General features: G+C 37.1%; 1 protein-coding gene across 2 annotated transcripts in view; it reads right to left on the reverse strand.

Moving 5' to 3' along the window:
* Positions 1-8,818: 8,818 nt before the first annotated feature.
* Positions 8,819-25,041, reverse strand: part of LOC135205643 (signal recognition particle subunit SRP54-like) — a 203,839-nt gene continuing 187,616 nt past the window's right edge. The window contains exons 10-11 of one of the 2 annotated variants that reach the window (XM_064236461.1): positions 12,827-12,997; positions 8,819-10,783 (exon numbers count right to left, since the gene is read on the reverse strand). In XM_064236461.1, coding sequence (XP_064092531.1) covers positions 10,605-10,783; positions 12,827-12,997 — 350 coding nt within the window. In that variant the 3' untranslated portion in view covers positions 8,819-10,604. Of the gene's footprint in view, positions 10,787-12,826; positions 12,998-25,041 lie in introns of both variants that reach the window. The other variant, XM_064236459.1, reaches the window with a different exon arrangement.

Raw genomic sequence — 25,041 nt, forward strand, 5'->3', positions numbered from 1 at the left:
GCCCATTTTGTTAGTTAAAACTCAAGTAAAACCCACTAAAAATGTTTATAATGGTTTTTTTTAATAGTTAATAAAAATGGGTATTTTATGATGAAATTGATAAGAAACCAAGTATTTGTGGATATTTCTCAAAGAAAAATACAGCGAATACTATAACTTCCCACGAATAATGGGTAGATGTGGTCCATAGAGAAATCCGTGAATATGTGAGTCTCTGAATGGCAAGAGCAAGAATACAGGGGGTCCTCTGTACTAAACCAAAAGTATCAAAGGAAAGTGACTTAAAAAATTCATACTGAAACTACAGTACCCAAGAATGGCTAAGAAAATTCATACTAAACTGATACCAAAGAAAGGTGGTTTGGAATATTCCTACTGGACAGATATCAACAAAAAATGGCTTTGAAAATTCATCCTTAACCTTAAATACCTAAGAAAGGTAGTTATAAAAATTCATGCAGTAACAACATAATAACACAGACATTTATCGGTGGCCTTGGATGTTGGCAATCCAGTTTTATGGCGTTTATCTAGTGAAAACGATAGCTGAATCTTTTATGCATTCCCGCTTATCAGCGCCGATCCCTAGTTACTGGTGATTTTCAGTTATTGTCACTTTGTCAGGAATGGAGCCCCTGCTAATAACTGGGGACTGCCTGTACTGTATACAGAATTCCTCTGTATCCTATAATTAAAGTCCAAGTCATGTATGGTACAGAACTATAGTAAGCTGTCATCCAAATTAAAGACAAGGAAACAGATTTCAAGTTCATGTAGTATAATAGTTAAAATGACTAGCTGAGATTCACACAATAAGCCATTAAAACATCCATAGCAACAATAAACAAAATCAAATTAAAAATATGTAGCAACATGGAAAATGTCTGCACAATATTACTTGACTGATGCAATAAAGCTTTCCTGAATCTACAACTCGGTTCAAGACAATTTTTTAAGCATAGAGTAATTGGAATGGAACATCTAAATAACTGGGACATCTTAGTAACACTTGTAATTTTCCAGTTCAACATACAACTTGTTTGTTATTGAGTTTCTTTTTTCAAATTAGTTTCCCGATAACAGGTTGTTCAGCATAGCATACAGTTGAAAGGTTGTTAAAATTATGCAGGCTCATAACTTCTTACAGGCCTCTACATCTCTCATCTACTCTGGTAATCAATCTCAGTTTCATAACTTCCCTTTTACAATGAAACTTTGGAAATTCTTATCCTACAGATGATTTCCCTGAGCACCTGAACTCAGCATGGACAAGAGATGTCTTTCTAGGTTGAAATGAACCTCAAACCTCTTCATGGCACTGAACGAAACTTTTAATTCTGTTAACCCTCTTACGCCGATTGGACGTATTAAACGTCGAGTCAAAATGTCTCCCATATGCCGATTGGACGTACCATACGTCGACTCAAAAAAGTTTTTTTAAAATTCGCGGAAAAATACTTATAGGCCTACCAGCCGAAAACTTTTGAATCACGCGCCTTGGGGGATGCTGGGAGTTCACGGATCGAGGTGTTATTTTGTTTCAAAGCGTGACCCAAGTGCGCATGCGCGGAATCCTTCCTTCTCGCTCCAGCCAGCATCATCGTAGCATCATCCGTCAGCGATCTTTTGCCGCAATCGTGTTTGACTGAGCTTGTGCGAGACTTTGAACATTTGTGTTGGTACAGAACGTTCATAGAGATGTCTGACCGTCGTATGACACGCGAAAGGCGCGTTTTACCCGTCGGAAGGGATCGTGTTAGAAGAGTTTTGGACTTGGATGCTGGCGAAGGACCCAGCACCCAACCTGACCTCGCTCCTCAACGCCGTTCTGTGCGACCACGTTGTCGATTGAAAGTGCTTCGAATGTGTCTCATTTGCGTTAAGTACCCCAAGGAGCATCAGTGCCGTCCTTAGGGGCATTCGTAGGAATTTGGGAGGCTCAAACCAAGGGGACATTGACGATTATTTATCGGGAGCTAGTGCATCGAGAGCATTTGGCAAGTCCTCATTTTGATGGCGGTTGTCATCCAGTGACGAGGACATTACTCCCAATCATAGTGATGACGAGGATTATTTGCCCCCAATGTCCGTTCGAGGGTCACAATCCCGAAAGTGAACTAGAATTTAGTAGTTTTAGTGGCTACTTATGAGGGGAATCTGAGGAGGGGGAGGACGATGATTTAGGATCAAGTTTTTGTTGCCGATGATGATGGGGATACAGAAAGCGAAGGCTTGAGTGAGGAAGATGGGCCAGTGAGGGGGGGTTCGTGGGGGTGGGGAAATGTGCCCGCGCTCGTGCTTGCGCGCGCGCGCAGGGGCACGTAGAAGGCTCGGATATGTCGTGCTAGCCAAGGGTCGTCCGAGAGCGACGATGGGTGGACAGAGGACCCCACACCACCTACCATGCATCTAGTTTACGGCAAATCCTGGGCTCTACCGTACCTGTTCCCCTGACTGCTCTGGGTTTTGTTCAGCTTTTCCTTACGCGGGAATTGCTGGAGTACCTGGTAGCAGAGACGGCGGACTACGCCAGGTATTGCTGTGATGAACTACGCACGACATTATCATATCACTGGCGAGGCTGCAACCTCCCTGACATGGCGCATTTTTTGGGGCTCCACGTTTTTTGGATTGATTCCTGCTACCGACGTCAGGATGTATTGGAGGCGTAATTTTTTTTTAAGTACGCCCAATGTGCCCGGCATTATGCCCCGTGATAACTTTCCTGGCGTTGGACAGATATTTCAACGCCTTCAACCGAAGGGCCATACCCCGGAATAACTCTGGTCGCCTCATTTTAGTGCGCCCAGTGTTGGAATATATTCGTGAACGCTGTAAAACTCTCGTGATTCCTGGAAAGAACCTTTATTCTTTAGATGAGGGGATGATGGACCTTACAAAGGACGTCTAAGCATCAAAGTGTAGAACCCCAATAAGCCGCCGAAAATATGGTGGACCGTGAAAAAATTTTTTTTATTACCGAGGCCAACACTGGCTACGTCTGTGGACTTTTCGGTGTATTCCGGGGTCTTCTCCACGATGCGTGAAACTGTTTTCGGGCTTGGTGGGATCGTTTCCGTAACCAGGGATACACCTGTTTATGGATAATTATTATGCTCGTTCAATCCCTGGCCAAGGAATTGTATTATGCAGGTTTTCACGTCATGGTAACCCTTCGGGGTTGGTGCGTGGGGCCCCGAATTCCCTCAAGAGGTACGGTAGCCTATCAGCAACATCTGGCAAGAGGGAGAGACACAGTGGCGGCGGAAGGGAGCTGTCTTTGTCATCTGTTGGAAGGGTGTCCGACTCGTCCCCATGATTACGACGAGCCATGAACCTGTCCAAGAGGAGATCGTGCAGCGGAAGAAGAGACGCGTCGACAGGGCCGAGTTGTGTATGAGCAGTTTCGTGTAGAGCGCCCTACCGTCATTGGGCACTACAATGGGCACATGGGAGGAGTTGATCTCTTTGATCAACTCATCCAATATTATCCCTTCGCCAGGAGAACCAGGAGATGGACCCAAAAGCTCCTGAAATACATTCTGCAGTTGGCCCTCCAAAATGCCTACGTACTCTACTGTGGGTACTACGGTCCCGATCTACGGAGGATGAGCCACTTACAGTTCCTCGAGGCAGCCGGGGAAGCCCTCATCAACTTTGATCCAAATGAGTGGCCTTCCATGTCTGCCCCCCTGCCCCGAGCTGTAGATCTACCCATAGAGGAAAGGGAGCAGACCTAGGGGTGCCTACTTTGGTCATCCTTGTCTGCCGCCGCCCCTGCTGCCGACGACCCTGCTGCTGACGCCCCACCTGCTTGCCGCCGGCCCCCCCTGCTGCTGGACCGCCCCTGGCTGCTGCCGCCCCATCTGCTGCTGCGTCCCCTGCTGCCACCGCCCCTGCTGATGCCCCCACCCGCGCCCCTTCTCGTCGGGTAGTGGACCCTCCGTGTCGGCTGATGCCAGGGGATCACACACTGGATCTCCTAGAAGGGCGCAGGCAGAAACGGTGCCGGGTGTGCCATATGAATGGCAGAAGGAGAGACACCCGGTTCTTCTGTCGCACCTGCAAGATAGCTCTATGCAGGTTCGGGGAGTGTGACCGCAAATACCACAGTGCGGTCTTCTATTGGAGTGCGACTCAGCGGCAGTCACGGGAGGGCGCATGGGACCGCGCCATATCCCAGATTCCGTAAGGGCGCGCGTCTCCCTCCTCCACCTGTACCTCGTCATGTCGAGAGGAAAAAAATGCAAGACTCTTCAATGGAGGAGGGAGAAAACAAGAATAGAACGAAGAGTCAGGATTAGGAGTGAGTATTCTGCATTTGTTTTATATTTATTTTTTTATTTATTTTCAAGTTTTTATATCTCAGTATCTATGCATGAAATACGATATTTCATTGTATGCAAAAAGAAAGTGTCACCTGCATTCCTTTTATTTATGTATTCGTACCGAATCGGAAAATGTAATTCAAATAAGAAAGCACATACATATATTATAATTATAATAATTATAATATAATATATATAGATATATATATATATATATATATATATATATAATATATATATATCTTTAATTTTTTTTATGTTGGTATTTTTGGGTAAGCAAAATACATAACAGTCTAGTAATCTTCATTTATTTATCTTCATTTTGAAATAAATTTGAAGTCTCTATTACAATATTGTGATTTATGGTGAATTTTTGAAAAAAATATCTTTCTTCCCTCCGCGCGCCGCTTCGCGGCCGAAAATCTCCGAAATGCGTAGATCGCATTATCCTAATATTTGCTCCTTTTCATATTAGCCGTTTTATAGAGTTTCATATATCAAAATGTGCGCAAATTCATGAAGAATACAACAAAAAATAATTAAAGGTTGTAGCTTTTCTCATTTCTGAAATATCTGCATATAAATTACAATAATTGGAAAAAAAAACTACGTACGGTCAACTTTGATGCAATCGAAATGGTCGAAAAACGCAATTGTAAGCTAAATCTCTTACGGCCTAGTAATATTCATTTATTTTTATTCATTTTGAAACAAATTTGAAGTCTCTAGAACAATATTGTGATTTATGGTGAATTTTAGAAAAAAATATCTTTCTTCCCGCGCGCCGCTTCGCGGCCGAAAATCTCGAAATGCGATAGATGGAGTATCCTAATATTTGCTCCTTTTCATATTAGCCGTTTTATACAGTTTCATATATCAAAATGTGCTTAAATTCATGAAGAATACAACAAAAAATAATTAAAGGTTGTAGCTTTTCTCATTTCTGAAATACCTGCATATAAATTACAATAATTGGAAAAAAAACTACGTACGGTCAACTTTGATGCAATGGAAATGGTCGAAAAACGTAATTGTAAGCTAAATCTCTTACGACCTAGTAATATTCATTTATTTATCTTCATTTTGAAACAAATTTGAAGTCTCTAGAACAATATTGTGATTTATGGTGAATTTCTGAAATAAATATCTTTCTTCCCTCCGCGCGCCGCTTCGCGGCCGAAAATCTCCAAAATGCGTAGATCGCATTATCCTAATATTTTCTCCTTTTCATATTAGCCGTTTTATAGAGTTTCATATATCAAAATGTGCGCAAATTCATGACAAATACAACAAAAAATAATTAAAGGTTGCAGCTTTTCTCATTTCTGAAATATCTGCATATAAATTAGGATAATTGGAAAAAAAACTATGTACGGTCAAATTTGAAGCAATCGAAATGGTCGAAAAACGTAATTGTAAGCTAAATCTCTTACGGTCTAGTAATATTCATTTATTTATCTTCATTTTGAAACAAATTTGAAGTCTCTAGAACAATATTGTGATTTATGGTGAATTTCTGAAAAAAATATCTTTCTTCCCTCCGCTCGCCGCTTCGCGGCCGAAAATCTCCGAAATGCGTAGATCGCATTATCCTAATATTTGCTCCTTTTCATATTAGCCGTTTTATAGAGTTTCATATATCAAAATGTGTGCAAATTCATGAAGAATACAACAAAAAATAATTAAAGGTTGTAGCTTTTCTCATTTCTGAAATATCTGCATATAAATTACGATAATTGGAAAAAAAAACTATGTACGGTCAACTTTGACGCAATCGAAATGGTCGAAAAACGTAATTGTAAGCTAAATCTCTTACGGCCTAGTAATATTCATTTATTTATATTCATTTTGAAACAAATTTGAAGTCTCTAGAACAAAATTGTGATTTATGGTAAATTTTTGAAAAAAATATCTTTCTTCCCTCCGCCCGCCGCTTCGCGGCCGAAAATCTCCGAAATGCGTAGATCGCATTATCCTAATATTTGCTCCTTTTCATATTAGCCGTTTTATACAGTTTCATATATCAAAATGTGCGTAAATTCATGAAGAATACAACAAAAAATAATTAAAGGTTGTAGCTTTTCTCATTTCTGAAATATCTGCATATAAATTACGATAATTGGAAAAATACTACGTACGGTCAACTTTGACGCAATCGAAATGGTCGAAAAACGTAATTGTAAGCTAAATCTCTTACGGCTTAGTAATATTCATTTATTTATCTTCATTTTGAAACAAATTTGAAGTCTCTAGAACAATATTGTGATTTATGGTGAATTTTTGAAAAAAATATCTTTCTTCCCTCCGCGCGCCGCTTCGCGGCCGAAAATCTCCGAAATGCGTAGATAGCATTATCCTAATATTTGCTCCTTTTCATATTAGCCGTTTTATAGAGTTTCATATATCAAAATGTGCGCAAATTCATGAAGAATACAACAAAAAATAATTAAAGGTTGTAGCTGTTTCCATTTCCGAAATATGTGCATATAAAAAAAAAATATATATAAAAATTTTGACATTCGGTCAACTTTAACTCGTCCGAAATGGTCAAAATCTGCAATTTTAATCTAAAACACTTGCAGTATCATAATATTCAATCATTTGTCTTAATTTTGAAACAAATTGGAAGTCTCTAGAACAATATTGTGATTTACGGTGAATTTTTAAAAAAAATATTTTTTTACGTCCGCGCGTTATGAATTCGTACATCATTTTGTGATAATATTTTTCTGGTGTTGCTTTTCTTGTTTTACAATGTATTATATATCAAAATGATCGCAATTTAGTGTACAATACAATGCAAAAAAAAGTAACTGGTTAGCTTTGACCGTTTTTTGCACAGCGTGATTTGAATACAATTATGTATGAATATTTTTTTTTTCGCTACCATAATATCGCATTATTTACATATGATAATGATATTATTTTTCATTTCTGATGGTTGCATTCTAAACTTCAGGCAATGACAAAAAAAGGAGCCAAAAATGAACTCTTAATCTTCAAAACTACGCGCGCTGTGATTTTTTGAAAAAATTATTTTTTCCACTTCCGCGCTCACTCCAAACCGTGCCCGGCATACGGGAGACGTTTTGATTTTTAGGGCTTCGGCGTAAGAGTGTTAACAACCATCCATAAGTATTTGCTTGGCAGAAATGTATATGACTACCTGCAATTTTGAATCAGTTTCTAATGATTACAGTTTCAAATCAGCTTCTTTTGTCTGAATCATACTAATATGTCTATCTTTATTATTTCCAAAGGGCATCCTTTCATGCCCTAGCTGCACCCACTTTTAAATAGTTTACTTTACCTGCATTCCTGTATCCTTCTTCAATCTTGATTTCCAACCTCTTTCACTATTATTTTTTAAAGCACCAGTTCCACCTTTAGATCATTGTACTCCATCTCATTTTCTGGATCACAAAAATGTAAAGGAGAATTCATAGAAGACAATCAACAAAGGCAAAAGAAATACTCCAACATAAAAACTAATTTCTGTATTCATTTAGAGAATAAACATATTTCATATTTCTTTCTAAATTTCAAATATCTTAATACAATTTTGATAAAGGAAAGATAAATCTGAAAAAATTAATTATCTGCATAATTAAAGCTTCCATGAAAAATTGTCAAAATAACTTTAGAGGGGTAGAGAAAGATAAGGCAGTTTTACACTTATCCCTCCATACAGACAGATTCTGTAAGAGAGATTCCCATTAAGAACTAATTTAATGTATAGTAATTTCTCATGAAGTTATGATTTGTAAAATACCATATTTTAAATAATAATAATAATAAAACATTTGCATTCAATCAGCTGACCAAAAGCTGAAAAAAAATATATTCACAAGTGAAAACTAAAAAAATTATCTATACACAGGCACACAATCCTTTATCCAAAATTCTAAAAACTGAAAACATTTTGTGAAGAGTAGAGCATCAATTCATACGGGTAGTAACTTGGCATGCTAATGGCTGACTTGAGTCAAATTATTTTTCTTACTAAATTCCAAGAATTAACCATGAAAATCCCAAGATTAAAAAAAATCTCAAGCTAATAAAATTTTTGTACATCTCCCAAGCCTTAGTGTCCTAAATAATCTCTTCTCTCTCTCTCTCTCTCTCTCTCTCTCTCTTCTCTCTCTCTCTCAATAATCTCTCTCTCTCTCTCTCTATACTCTCTCTCTCTCTCTCTCTCTCTCTCTCTCGAAAATATATGTAGGCTGGTAATTTGAGTCTTTGTTACCAATAGGTATTAGTACATATGCACACAGCGTGTGTGTGTGCATCCATAATGTTTAAAAAATGCACAGTACATGTAATACATCTTTTGAAAAAAAGAAGAAAAAAAAATTTTTGTTAGACATGTGGACAATATAGGTTGTGACCAGCAGGTAAACTGAAATGAATTAACATTCCTTGAGAGATTAAAGAGATTTAACTTGTTTTAAAGGTAGTCAACACAGCATTAGTAAATATCTAATGATGCACAAAAAAAAAAAAAAAAAAAAAAATTCTGTTGCAGAAAATACACCATTAAAAAGCTATGTACATAATGTATTGAAAACACAGTAGATATGACATCGTTAACTTCATATGAGCAAAATGTTCTTTTTCAGACAGTAGACAGCTAAAACCTGACTAGCTGGCTGGTTGCCATAGAGCTCCATTATCCAACGACTACCCTCTACTTCTGTTCTATTAATAGACATGTTGTGACGGCACTAAATTTGAATGTTACAATGATCATGATTATTTGCCTGCTGATGGAAAAAATTACTCAATAATTTTCTTTATATAATTACTTCTTGAGAACTAGAATTTAAAAATAATTTTAACTTTAATATAGCAGTATGAAAAATCCCACACAGTGTGTTGTAGTGATCAAATGTACGACCGCAAACTCATGAAAACTTGTGAAAATAAAAAACAACCCTCTATAATAAAATTAGAATTGTAAAATTCTTGTTTACAAGAAGAAATAATTACACAAAGCAAACTGTTGAGTACTTTTTGCCATCAACAATCAAATAACCACAATCATGGTAACAATCAAATATGTATTACAGTGGGGCCCTGTATTCGCGTTCTCCAGATTCGCGGACTCACGCATTCGCGGATTTCTCTCTGGACCATATCTACCCATTATTGAGAAGCAATTTGCCTATTCATGGTATTTTTCTATGAGAAATATCCACAAATTCCTGTTTTTTTTATCAATTTCATCATAAAATGAACTTTTTGTGATAAAAGTATTAAAAAACCAAGTATAAAAATTTAAAGTTGATTTTTCTTGAGTTTTAACTAACAAAATAGGCAGTTTCAAGCATTTTTATTAAAGGGGTTCCAACTGTTCGTGGGTTCTAGCTATTCAACGGGGGGGTCTGGTACCCATCCCCCCCGAATATGGGGGGAGCACTGTATTTGCGTTTTACTGAATGTTTTTACTGAAAATATGCAATGTGTTAGTGAACATATGGTCTTCATGGTCCCAATATTTTATTATTAACGATGTCTTCATGGTCCCAATATTTTATTATTAACGATGTTAATTATCTCACATTCATTTAACAGTATATTTATATGAACAAAGTATAATGAATAGCTATAATGGAAAAAAAACATGAAAAAAGGGGAGAGAGAGAGAGAGAGAGAGAGAGAGGAAAAAAAAAAACGCTTTTGGTGCAGTAGTGATAATTGATTATGCTCCTAATCCCACAGTTCTGAAATCCGAAAAATTCCAGAAGACGAAACGCATCTGCCCCCAACGATTTTGGGTAAAGGATTATGTACCTGTATCTTTTTTTTATTGCTACCTTACTGGTTTTGCTACAGTACCTACATCAGCTTTAATATTTTGCTTAACTGCAAAGTGAGCTCAGTTATAAAAAATTAATGCTGTTTGTTTTCTCAAGTTGACACCATAATTTAATATAAAGACAACTAAAAAGGATTACATTAAAGTAAAAGCAGGATTCAAGACTTATTTTTATAAACTTGACAAAAAAAAAAGAAAAAAACAGAACAAACTACGTATGTTCAAAAGAGCACTACATATATTGGCACTTTAAAAATTTGCCCTTCTGCGGCATATGTAGGAATAAGTGTATGAGTGGAGAAAATGATAAAACCCACTATGTACTCAGGAGTGAAAACCTTGTCTTATCACAACAATTCATGAAGACATAGTACATTCCCAACAGTTTCAAAAAATTGTATAAAATATTAAATCTACCTAACAACAGACCTGAAAGAAGACAGTAAACCCTCTTAATGCTATTTGAAAGCATTTTTCCCCATTCCCATAGGACCACCACCTTGCTGTAGCTGCTTCATCATACTCTCTAATCCTTTGAAGCCACCCATTTGTTGCAATACCCTAGGATCCATCATCTTTGCCATCTGCTGGTTAAGTTGATTCATCTGCATCTGGTTAACATTCTTGGACATGTCTCCTCCTGGAAATAAGATTTGCCTAAAAATTTCACACTACTTTCATGAACTTAATCCAAAGAAGAATAGTTACCTAAAGGGCATAAAACACATTACGTACTGTACGGATATAAATTGCAAGGATTTTAACAAGTCACCCCTACAGACAACTTTTTTTTTTAGTTAGAAAGTCAAACTGCAAAAAGCAGTGATAGATTTTGTAACATTTGAAAAAAGCAGCGACAGATTTTGTAACATTTAGCAAACAATACAGGATAAAAGAAACTATAAACAACTGTTGAAAACAAAAATCCTTTAAGTACTGTAAAGCCCGTCCAATGAAAGACATCAACATTCGAAGCATACCAACACCAACTGAAAGTTTCAGCTTATTTAAGAAAGATTTATGAATGCCACATCATAAATAAATCAACTTGATAATTTCTATTGGGTCAATATACATAATACAGCAGATGTTACATATATTTTTTTCATTAAAACCTAAATACTATCCTACATTACACACCAGTGTTGATATCATAAATCTTTCAAGATCACTTTCCTCCATCCCTAACTGGCTAAATATATATAAAATAAATATACTATATTATAAACACATACATCCATACATATATATAGTATAGTACATGCATTAAGCTACAAATATCCTTTAATATTCAATTTGCTCTACCTCAGAATTAATATATTTTCATATATGTTAACTGAAGGGGAATTTTTTAATTGATAATAATTTCATCCTCTCGTGGGTTCGAACCAGCGTCCAGCAGACTGAGGAGAAATCAGGATCTCAGTGACATTATAGACTGGTTGAATCGATATAAATATGAACGCTACATCCCTCTATCTCAAGTTAGCTGTGTATCACTGCAATGATGAATGATTTTGTAAATCATTTATGCTACATTTTATTGTGGAAAGCTTTGTTCATTCATTTAGTATTTTGTTCAATATGGTTACACTATACTGTCTCACTCGGCGCACCAAACACTGGCTCAATTAAGGCTTTTATTCTTTCTGTATTGCATTTGATTGTTTTCATATTTTATCATATGTTAAATTTGTGAAATTCCCTTTATGTGAATTCTTATGCTTTTACATACATACAGTAATATTCTAACGCTATTCTCCTTCTCTCGTCAACATATAAATGCTCCTGCGTTCAAGTCTCAAGTCACCTGCGTGTGATGTCACCGCAGTGATGTACGATTTTGTACATCTTTTATGCTAAATTTTATAATGAAATGCTTTATTCTTTTATTTATTTTGTCAAATATGGTTATCATTAAACTACATATATTGTAAATTAAAAAAATGTTAATACAGTTTTCTTGTAGGACGCAGTAGGCCATCAAATACAAGTATAAAAAAAATGATCGGCCAGCTTGAAGTACCACTGTACTGCAATTAATGTGCTCTCCTGGTCTTGGAGTCCATCATTGTCCCTGCTGTACTTTTACACTAATTTACCACCATTTGATTGTAAGCTGATGATCAGCTATAGAGATATAAAGTATTGAAGGTGACCTAGAAAAAGGCCTCAAGCACTACCAATTCCTAAACACTGGATATCTTACATTTACTTCATGTTTCCCTCATTTCCTACTACTTTCCTTTCATATAACTTTCCTTATTTACCTCATAATCTGACAATGAGTACTGAAAGTTTTACTTCTTCAATTACTCATTAAAATAATGTTCGACATAAGAAACGTTGGAGAAACAAGGTGCCACTGTATTGCAATTAATGTGCTCTGCTGGTCTTGGAGTCCATCATTGTCCCTGCTGTACTTTAACACTAATTTACCAGCATTTGATTGTAAGCTGATGATCAGCTATAGAGATGTTAAGTATTGAAGGTGACCTAGAAAAAGGCCTCAAGCACTGCCAATTCCTAAACACTGGATATCTTACATTTACTTCATATTTCCCTCATTTCCTACTACTTTCCTTTCATATAACTTTCCTTATTTACCTCATAATCTGACACTGAGTACTGAAAGTTTTACTTCTTCAATTACTCATTAAAATAAAACAAATATTCTTACCTTTAAATAGTCCTTTCATGCCTCCCATTTTCTTAACCATCCCGGCAAATTTAGCATACTGGTTCAGTAGATCCTTAACTTCAACCTCCATGACGCCAGCACCTCTGGCTATGCGTGATATTCTTCCTGGCTCCTTCTGGAATAACTTGTTTCCATCCAAACTATCTAGCTCTGTATGAAAAAAGGTTTTCATTATGTTTATCTAGAGAATGTAACTTTTTTGTTAGTCAACTAACTTCTGATAGGAGATTGCCACTGAAGCCTTATAGCTTTGTGCATTGTTACTCTAAGTAATTCTTACAATTTCTCTCCTTTCTCTGATCAAAGCATTTGGTTTTAAAAAAGTAAAATTTTCTAGTGAAGAAAAAAGTTTACAAATACTAATACAGAGATGGAAGAAAACAAAAACTTACAGAAATATGTGAGAAAGTATGTACACAATTTAAAACAGGAGATTTGATTTTAGAAAAGAAGCCTGGCTCCAAAGATCTCAAAATTTTAAACTCCTATAAATTATTATAGGCAGAGTAACCATTTTTATGAAATCCAAGCATACAAACTAACATAAGAATTCTCTCATAGCCAGTCTAAGCTGGAATAGTGCTACTGTTGATACAGTGATGGCATATAAATAAACACAAGGCAAGAAAGCTTTTACTCTACCAACAGTGGCTATTTAGAAGATTATAATTTCTTTTTCAACATATATGGCAACAACGGTACTGGTAAGCTGAGCCCGTGAACCCATTACTCTTAGGTCTTTCTAAAAGTAAACACCATTTTTTTTTCTGCTCTAGTTTTTTATTTTTTATTGTGCAGTGCTTTATCACCAGGATGTTGCAACTATCTACTGAGGAAAGTTAACCCTTTACTGCCGACTGGACGTATTTTACGTCAACTTACAAAAGTTTTTTTTTTAAATTCGCGGAAAAATACTTATAGGCCTACCAGCCTAAAACTTTTGAATCACACACCTTGGGGGATGCTGGGAGTTCACGGATCAAGGTGTTGTTTTGTTTACAATCGTTATGCAGGTGCGCAAGCGCGAATTTCTTTCTTGCCGCACTAAAAAGTATCTGTGACACATCTCGGAAATTATTTCGTCACTTTGACATAATTTTTGTACCATTGTAAATTAGCCGTTACATGAAATATTATATGTGAAAATGTGCGCATTTTTATGTAGAATACAACAATAAAATACTCATGATTGTAGCTTTTATCAGTTTTAAGATATTTTCATATAAATAACGATAATTGCCAAAATTTCAACCTTCGGTCAACTTTGACTCTACCGAAATGGTCGAAAAACACAATTTTAAGCTAAAACTCTTATATTTTAGTAATATTCAATCATTTACCTTAATTTTGCAACTAATTGGAAGTCTCTAGCACAATATTTTGATTTATGGTGAATTTATGAAAAAACTTTTTCCTTACGTCCGCACGGTAACTCTTCCGAAAAAAATCATACATGCGATTGTGGTAATGTTTGCACCATTTTAAAATTAGCCGTTATATAAAGTTTTATATATGGAAATGTGCGCAATTTTATGCACAATACAACTAAAAACAACCCCATGGTTGTAGCTTTTATCAATTTGAGATATTTTCATATAAATAACGATAATTGCCAAAATTTCAACCTTTGGTCAACTTTGACTCTACCGAAATGGTAGAAAAACGCAATTGTAAGCTAAAACGCTTATATTCTAGTAATATTCAATAATTTACCTTCATTTTGAAACAAATTGGAAGTCTCTAGCACAATATTTTGATTTATGGTGAATTTATGAAAAAAATAATATTTTTGGCGTTTAAGGGTTAAGCACATAGTTTTCAGTTTCTTACGGAATGGTGTTTCTTATTAATATTCTCGTATCACATTAAAATAAGAATTTTGTTTTGCATCATGGTATTGCCAAAGCTTGTATATTTTAAATCTAAAGTACTTCTATTTTCACGTCTCTTGGTTACCTTTCTAACTTTCAATACATTATACAGAAAGTGCTTTTGAGGGATTTCACTATACAGGCAGTCCCCGGGTTACGACGGGGGTTCCGTTCCTGAGACCCGTCGTAAGCCGAAAATCGTCGTAAGCCGGAACGACGCTTGGAAATATGTCTTAAACTAATAAAAAGTTATAAAAACCATACTTGTAATCCTTTGGTTACACTACATGTTGTTTCCTGTAGTTTTATGTACAACCTGGAGTTATTTTCATAAAAGAATGCTGGTTCTTGAAGGTAAAAACTATTGTAATCCTCTGGTGACGCTACATTCTTGAAGTTTTATGTAAAACCTGGAGTGATTTTGCCAAATCTTGAGGGCTACAAGAACAGCTGATTACTATTTACGTATCATATAGACTAATTAAAGTAAACGTATCTTTAAATAGGCTTATATATTAGTATCAACAAAACATTTCCTGCCATGAGTCAGAGGCCGTTTAATGAAACGAACACTTCTCTGTCCTATCTGTTCTGAAAATAAACGTTACGTCAATCCCCGAGACCATTGTTGCCAAAGCGTCTCTCTCTCTCTCTCTCTCTCTCTCTCTCTCTCTCTCTCTCTGATCAAATTACATTGGAACCTTGACATACGATTGCCCTAATATACGAATGTTTTGAGATACAACAGAAAATGTGCGAAAATATAAGCTTTGATATACAACGAAATATTTGAGATACGATTTTGCGATGAGTGTTAGTTGTATAGGTGACTGATAAATGGCGTTGTCTGTTTGTTTGTTGGTGCTGCATGTTAACACGTCGTTGTTTAGTTCGTTGTATTTGCGCCTATTTTTTGTGTTATTTTGTCTATTTTATTATTAACCATGGGTCTCAAAGCTAAAGACAAAGCAGGTGATAAGAAAAAACCCAGGAAAAGGATTTTGATGGAAGCAAACGAGTATGGTCGAAATCCTTCTACAATATCCACAATCATCAAGCAGAAGGAAGCTATAAAAACCTTCCAAAGGCATCACCATTATTTCTAAACTACGAACTGATTAAAAAAAATAAATAAAAATTAGTTTAGCAATGTTATTTCATTTGTGTTTATTACGTAGTTATTAGTGTACATACGTAAATAAAGAGAACAAATCGTTCCCTGCCGCCCTTCCCTACCTCCTCCCCCTGCTGGCCTCACGTCATCTTTCGTTGTGGTAAGTAAAATTCCTTTCTTTTTTTTAATTGATTTTATTAACATTTATTATCATTTATCACATTGCTATGTTATTTTATCATTATGTTATTACTCGTTTCTTGTGATATGTGTATATTATATGTAATTTAGCTGTGTTTAGGTGTGGTTTCATACCGCTAGAACGGATTAATACATATTACATTATTTTAAATGGGAAAAAATGCTTTGAGATACAACTGTTTTGATATACGACGATGGTAAATTCGTATGTCAAGGTTCCAGTGTACTGGATAATGTCTCTCTTTGGATACTTCAATTTTGCCAAATCTTGAGGGCTACAGAACAGTTGATTACTATTTACGTATCATATAGACTAATTAAAGTAAACGTATCTTTAAATAGGCTTATATTATTAGTATCAACAAAACATTTACTGGCATGAGTCAGAGGCCGTTTAACGAAACGAACACTTCTCTGTCCTTAACTGGGAGCGTCGGAAGACGCTCTCTCTCTCTCTCTCTCTCTCTCTCTCTCTCTCTCTCTCTCTCTCTCTCTCTCTCTCTCTGATCAAATTACTGGATAATGTCTCTCTTTGGATACTTGGAATTTGCGTTGTAATCTAACCAGAAACTTCGTTTTGTTATTATTACTGGAAACAAGCAATGATTTTTTCATTATTTGCGCTTTTGGACTGTTATATGTAAACTTTGCGCACCGCAAGCTAGTATGTATTCATTCGCTCGGAAACTAGTTCCGCATATGAGGCGTCACTAAAAAACATAGAAAAATACGACATAAAAAGTGTCGAAAATCATCACAACCTCAAAATTTTTGTTGTAATCTAACCAGAAACTTATTTTTATTAATATACTGTGCTAAACTATAAAGGATTTTTATCACAGTACGCGTTTTTTAAAAGCGTCGTTAACTCGGAGCGTTGGAAGCGTCAGCGTCTTAACCTCGGAACAAGCGTCGTAACCAAGGACGGATTTTTCCATTGAATATTTAAGAAAAAGCGTCGTAAACTCGGAACGTCGTAAGCCGGAACCGTCGTAACCCGGGGACCGCCTGTATGTATGTTTATTATTTTTTAGTTTTGCTTGAACCCATATCTGAGCAAATCTCTTACTGCACTCTTTCTGATACAGATACTGATAGTATAGTTCTGTCTGGATGTCATGCATATTCACAGAGCAGGATAAAAAAATTTCTGTACTTCTCATTCAAAGCATTAATCTACTACTTAGATTATGAAGTTTTCATAATAAAACTAATATTGTAATACTTACCTGAACACCTGAATTAGCCCTGATCACTGACCAGCCCAAACTATATCCCCACATATTTACCCACTAAGGGGGTAATTTTAACTGTCAGCGTTACCAACTCTGCAAGTAAAATCTAGTCAAATGAGTTACCTGTGTTACCGTTGGCAACGCTGCCGCAAATACCGGCCACCAGTGGCCTTTCTCCTCAATTGAATCATTCACTATCAAATTGAAGTGGGGAGGAGGGTGGGAATCATTCAGGTGTTCAGGTAAGTATTACAATATTAGTTTTATTATGAAAACTTCATATTGCAATGCACTCCCTTAACACCTGAATTAGCCCGATTAACAACATTTATTCGGAGGCGGGATCAATCTCATTCAGCCCGACCTGTCCACGGAACATACGCAGGTAACTCATAAGCAACCTACCATGTATAAAAGCATGTATCCTCACCTAGTTATCTAACTCGGAGGTGAGGATGTTAGCAAAGAAAGTACTTCAACGTCAGTGTTGAGTCTAAGGTACAGTCTAAGTCAAAAGTACCTCCCATGTGATAAGCTATACTTCTTATTCATGGAGGTAACAACAAATCTTCTCACCTGGTTGTCCAGCTCAGTGTATGCAAAGAAAGTACTTCAACGTCAGTGTTGAGTCTAAGGTACTATCTGAGTCAGAAGTATCTCCCATGTGATAAGCTATACTTCTTATTCATGGAGGTAAAAACAAATCTCCTCACCTGGTTGTCCAGCTCAGTAGGTGAGGATGCTTGCAGAGGAAGTACCATACCGTCGGTGTCAAGTCCAAGGTTGTGCCTGAGTCTGAAGAACCTCCCATGTGGTATTCTATACCTCTCATGTATGGAGGGGAAATGGTGAACCTCCCATGTGGCTATGTAGCCTCTCATGTATGGAGAAGTTGAGTGTGCAGGACCTTCAGTTCTCTACTGCTCACTGATGTAGATGACTTGTGCTGTAGTAGTAGTTATTCCAACATGACCATCGGGATCTGCCTAACCTCAAGGGCCTAAGGGACAATACACTCGGTCTAAGCTTGACCAACAGAAACACTAGAGTTCATTAGACTATCACTGCCTCCCTAAACTTCTAACACCATAAAGTTCATTTAGACTATCACTGCCTCCCTAAACTTCTAACACCATAAAGTTCATTTAGACTATCACTGCCTCCCTAAACTTCTAACACCCTGAAGTTTATTTAGACTATCACTGCCTCCATAAACTCCTAACACCTTAACTCTACCAAGCCAAACTATAAGCTGAGTTACCGCAACGACAGGACCCCGAGAGTAACCTCTCTGAAGAAACTGAAATTTCCTAAGATACTGTGTTGTGAAAAACCACAACGACTCTCAAATAACCACCTACACAATCGCCGACAGCGAAATATTCCTCCGGAAGCCAAAGGGTAGCCCTCCGCGACACTTTGTGCCCTTGGATTGACTAAGAACCCCTTTCTTATGAGTGTCCGGATAGCGCTGAGGCAATGATTTAACAATGGTCCCTCCTCTCCTTGACAAGAACATAGCATAACCCTCAGAAATGTTAGTCTGGTATGCAAACCCCCTCGAAACCAAAGTGAAGAGGTTATTAAACAGTCCAGGCTCAGAGAAACACCCATCAACTCTCACCACATCCACACAGAGTGGGACAAGGCCTCCCACTGGCTGTGAAAGGTGTCTTCCAAATACGAGCCTCATGATCCGTAACCCCAACAACACGAATCAATGAAGGAACCCAATAGAGAAAAACCTCAACTGACTCTTAAACCGGAAGTCTGACTCCGGCAGAGGAGTTACCCGCTACCTTAAACAGAAAAGTGATGCTAGCTTAGTCCTTCCCCAAAAAACTGCCAGACTCGCCGAAACCAGACTAGTCTATTTGATGTTTGAGACTGCTGGTTTGGTTGAATACAATGTATCAAACATTACTTGAATTAACTGAGATTCCTTTGGAGCCTGGAATGCGGAAAGAGAGAATGGACAAAGTCCACAATTGTTATACTCGCTTCCTTCGCTGGAGAAACAAAAACCCACAACTAGCAAACGAGTCTCTCTTCAAAGGTATCTATCCTCTGTCAGACCTGTCCGGCCACACCGGAACAGGAAAAAGGAGAAAAACCGAAACCCCCACAAGAGCAGCACCCAAGAACACGGAACCTACTACGCCTGGGTGTTCGATACCAAACGACATACAAGATCCCATCATATCTGAGCCTACCGATCTGATTGCGCACGATATACCAACAAGAAGATGATAAACTCCTGTGCAAGTCGTATGCGACTGCGCAACCTGCACTCCCCCCAAGACATGATGATGTAACCCCTGTCCAGCCCTTCACAAGATCGAAGCCGAACTGTCACCAGTTCCGCGAAACATGTAAGAGTTAGGTACTCGACTGCGCATACCCTCACTACCCAGTGACGATAACGTTACGCCTGAGCTGAATATACCTTGGGCTTGGCGATGAACGCCCACCCATGCAAGTCACTCCCATACTGTTGCGCCAAATGTGTACCAACCAAGACGATGACCTAACCTTGAACCAGTCTCACTTGACTGTGAAACTCTGCGCTCACCAGTGACTATGACACGAGACCAGGACGACAATAGGCGAGCCACACACCTAAGAGCGAAGAGGTTGCAAAACGCGATCCAACTAACTCCCGTTACCAATACTAAACCTAGACTGGAGTCCGGAGCAAGTGAGGGAAAGAAGTACTCCCAGTAGACAGGGAATCAAGGTCGAACCCACCTTGAAAACCCTTTAAGGTGGAACCGAAAAACAGCAGGAAAAAGTTGAGAAAATAAGGAGAGAGAGAGAAGTCACTACGAGTAACCACCGGAGCACCTAGCGCTGACAATGTGCAGGTGGAGAACCAAGTGTGCGGTACATAGTGCTTTAATAACGGGTTACGAACTGCGGAACCAATGGGAGCCGCAAAAGGAAATTACCAGCTAACCTAGAAAAGGGGGCTGAGGGCACAAAAGGTGCTAACTACGATGCAGACGAACTGCCAAAGGCCGTAGCCCCCAGCAATTACCGCGGTAAGCACGTTACGTCTCACACACCTAAGGTATATAAATGGGAACGAAGAAGGAAGATTACTAACTACCCTGTGAAAGGAGTGGGTGGTGACAACCGGTATCAATACAGTCAACAATGGCGCAGATGAATCTCCAACTGCCGTAGCCTCCTCAAGAACTACGGAGGACACACTATGTCTCAAAGAAAGCAAGGATGAAAATACGTAGTTGCGGATACCGCCTTGAAGCATCAACACCAGCAGCCTGAGAACTACAGGACCCGTGGAAGAGAGAGAGAGAGAGAGAGAGAGAGAGAGAGAGAGAGAGAGAGGAGACCTTACTTACCTTACCTTACAGACCTTACATCTTGTTCGGGTTGCCCCAGGTCCCTCAGTGTGAGGCACCTCTAATGTCTACCAGAGAGTTGCTAGTACATCTTCCGGTATATTTTGCATCTTCCAATCTTGGATGGTCTGGGATGCAGTTTAGATATTTGTCGAGCTTATTCTTAAACACATCTACGCTCACTCCTGATATATTCCTCAGATGAGCTGGCAACGCATTGAATAGACGCTGCATTATCGATGCTGGTGCGTAGTGGATTAATGTCCTGTGTGCTTTCCTTATTTTTCCTGGTATAGTTTTGGGCACTATTAATCTACCTCTGCTTGCTCTTTCTGATATTTTTAGTTCCATGATATTTTCTGCTATTCCTTCTATCTGTTTCCATGCCTGAATTATCATGTAGCGTTCTCTTCTCCTTTCTAGACTATATAATTTTAAGAATTGTAGTCTTTCCCAGTAGTCAAGGTCTTTAACTTCTTCTATTCTAGCTGTAAAGGACCTTTGTACACTCTCTATTTGTGCAATATCCTTTTGATAGTGTGGGTACCATATCATATTGCAATATTCAAGTGGACTACGAACATATGTTTTATAAAGCATAATCATGTGTTCAGCTTTTCTTGTTTTGAAGTGCCGTAACAACATTCCCATTTTTGCTTTACATTTTGCCAACAGAGTTGCTATTTGATCATTGCATAACTGTTCCTATTCATCATCACACCAAGGTCTTTAACTGCTTCCTTATTTGTGATTGTCTCATTATTAGGTCCCTTATATGCATATAGCTTTCTTTCTCTGTCTCCATAATTTATTGATTCAAATTTATCAGAGTTAAATACCATCCTATTTACCTCTGCCCAATCATATACTTTGTTAAGGTCTCTTTGTAGAGCGTTCCTATCTTCATCACAAGTAATTTCTCTACTTATTCTTGTGTCATCTGCGAAACTACTCACTACCGAATCCTTAACATTATTGTCCATGTCTTCAATCATAATAACAAACAGTATTGCAGCTAACACCGTACCTTGCGGCACACCGGATATTACCTTGGCTTCCATCCGATTTCTCGTCGTTTGCAATAACTATCTGTTTTCTGTTGTGTAAAAATTCTTTTAACCATCTTCCTACTTTATCCATGATATTGTGTTTTCTAATTTTCTTCGCTAATATATTATGGTCTACTTTATCAAAAGCTTTTGCAAAGTCTAAATAAACCACATCTGTTTCATTTCCGCTTTCATATTTTTTAATATGTTCTCACGGTGGACTAACAGTTGGGTTTGTGTACTTTTTCCGGGTACGAAAACCATGTTGTCCCTTTATTAAACAAATTATTTTTTATTAAATGTTTCATAATATTTTTCTTCATTACCCTTTCATACACTTTCATAATATGTGATGTTAGACTCACAGGCCTATAATTACTTGCCTCTAGTCTTGATCCACTTTTGAAAGTAGGGGTAATATATGCTAATTTGTGCTCATCATAAATCTTGCCTGTATCTACACTTTGTCTTAATAATATTGCAAGTGGCTTTGCGATAGAATGAACTACTTTCTTTAACAAAATAGCAGGAATTCCATCAGCCCTGCAGCAGCTCCATTTTTAATTTCATTAATAGCCTGCACAATATCAGCTTCATAATATCTATGTCAGCTAAATATTCACTATTTTCATCCCTTACTTCTATATCATTATCTTCATTATCTATTCTAGGGGTGAATTCTCTCTTATATCGTTCTGCCAGTATGTTGCAAATTTCCTTTTTTTCATTCGTTAATCTCCCTTCAATTCTTAGAGGGCCTATTTCTATTCTTCTTTTATTCATCTTCTTCGCATATGAGTATAATAGTTTGGGATTTTGCTTGATATTTAATAGGGTTTTTTCTTCCAAGTCCCGTTTTTCATTTTCTTTTGATTGTATAATCTTTTGTTCTGCATTTTCTATCTTACTTTTTAGTTCTATAACTTTCCATGCATTTTTTTTTTTTGCTAGACTTTTTTCCACTTTCTGATTTTCTGGAACAAGATCCTTCTGTCTCTTGGTATGCATGACTGATGTTTACTTTTCTTCTTCGGTATATATATCCACTATTTTCTCTAATATTTTATATAATATCTCCGTATTTACCTTTATGTCATCACTTACGAAAATATTATCCCAATCTTTGTTTAATTCTTCATTTATTTCTGACCATTTTTATATACTGTAGAAGTTGTATTTTCCATATCCTTCCACTTTTTCATTTCTTGCTTATCTCTGTTTTCACTTGCTTTGGAATGGACTGTTAATTCTATGACATTATGGTCTGAAATACTCGCATTATAAACTATTATTTCTTTAACATAATTCATCTCGTTCACAAATACTAGGTCTAAAGTATTTTCCTTTCTTGTTGGCAGGTGATTTATTTGTTGAATGTTGTATTCTAGTAGCATATCTAATAGCTTTTCGAATTGCCTCTTATCTTCTGCACTACTATTACTCTCTTTTTTATATGTATAAGTACATCCACAATCTCCTATTCGTTCTTTCCAGTCTACGAAAGGAAAGTTGAAGTCTCCAGATAGGAGAATAGTCCAGTCCTTGTGATTTCTACATATATCATCCAATTTTTCTATTATTAAGTCAAACTCTTTAGTATTAGGAGGATCTATATATTACTATGTTCATTAATTTTTCAGATTCAAATTCTACCGCTATTAGTTCACATTCTGAGTTACTATATTTCTCATATATTTTTCCTTGTTTTTTGTCTTTCCCATATATTGCGGTTCCCCTTGATTCCTATTTTTTCTATCTGATCTATAAGTTTGAAACCTTTTATTTGATCATCATTCCCAGTCTCTTGGGAATACCAGGTTTCACTTATATTCATTATATCTATTTTCTTTTCAATTTGGGTTAGTTCTTCTAAGTACTCTATTTTTCTTTTTGAGTTACTCGTAACTAAACCCTGCGCATTCATCACTATGATGGTTTGCGTGTTTTCTCCTTCATTTAATATTGGTAATAATAAGGATTTTCCCATGTCTCTTTCCTGTTCTGGTATGTTGTTCTTTTTTTCATTTCCAGAAATTCTGACATTAAAAAATCCAACTTTTCCATAATATTTGTTCTTCCTTCATCATAATTATTCATTTTGTGTCTGAATCTGCAATTTTCTCCATATCTGCAATATCCCCTTGCATAATAAAAACAGTTATTATCTCTTGAGTAGAATCTTGGAGCTGATGCATTGAAATTTTTTGCTGGCACCTCTGCATATCTCGTTGATGGCTTGTTTTTTTCTTTTACCTGATATTCTTCATTCCTCTCTTTATTTGTTTCTTTCTTATTTTGGATTTTATTGCTTGATTGGTTATTTATTTGATTATTTTTCATGGCTACAGGGTGCATATATTTACATTTTTTGTCGAACTTACATCCTTTTCCTTCTTTTAGGTTTTTGCATATTTTTGGATGTAGATCTCTGCAATCATCTTCATATCCATCTAAGTATGCACATTTACCATATATTTCATAGTTGTGACATACCTTAGAGAGAGAGAGAGAGAGAGAGAGAGAGAGAGAGAGAGAGAGAGAGAGAGAGAGAGAGAGAGAGAGAGAGAGAGATTGAAATCATCTCCAAATTTCAGGATGAAACAATGAAAACTCTGGCTCTGCTGTGATATTGGCAAATAAAAACAGGATGAGGGAGAAGACTCCGAAGCAACATCCAAAGAATGAGCAGCTAAAGAATATTGTGTAAAGAAATTATAAGTTTTAACAGAAAAACTGGGCGAGAGAGAAAACTAGACCGACTCTGTTCCCCACAATAATCTGAGAAACATTAGAAAATCAGGAAAATTATCAAGACGTGATCGTGAATATAGTCCGTATTGAAGCCACAGTAATTGACTTGCGTTAATTCGATTTATGATGGGATTAGTATTCAAAATCTGCACTACATGCAAATAAGTCTTCCTGTATCTCTCGTGCAGCTGGCGTAGGCAGCATCGTGCCTCAGACAGCGAGATTGTTGGGTTTAAAGATAGAATTTAGGCCAAAGGCCGAGTATTGGGACCTAAGAGGTCAGTCAGCGCTGAAGGGAAATTGACAGAAAAGTGTTTGAAAAGGTGTAACAGGAAGAAAAACCTCTCTGTTGCACAATGAGTCAAGTGTTAGGAGAGGGTGGAACAAAGGATGAAGAGAGAATATGAAATCAGGAGAGAGAGAGAGAGAGAGAGAGAGAGAGAGAGAGAGAGAGAGAGAGAGAGAGAGAGAGAGAGAGAGAGAAATTACAATCGTCTAACATCTCCACCTCCGTAAATTGCACCCTCTTCTAAGTTAAAATGGTATTATCTTAATGATAATATACTTGTATAACTGCGTACAGCTATGAACAACCGAACAAGAACTTG

Source organism: Macrobrachium nipponense, chromosome 24 (assembly GCF_015104395.2).
Source record: "Macrobrachium nipponense isolate FS-2020 chromosome 24, ASM1510439v2, whole genome shotgun sequence".
Classification (NCBI taxonomy): Eukaryota; Metazoa; Arthropoda; class Malacostraca; order Decapoda; family Palaemonidae; genus Macrobrachium; species Macrobrachium nipponense.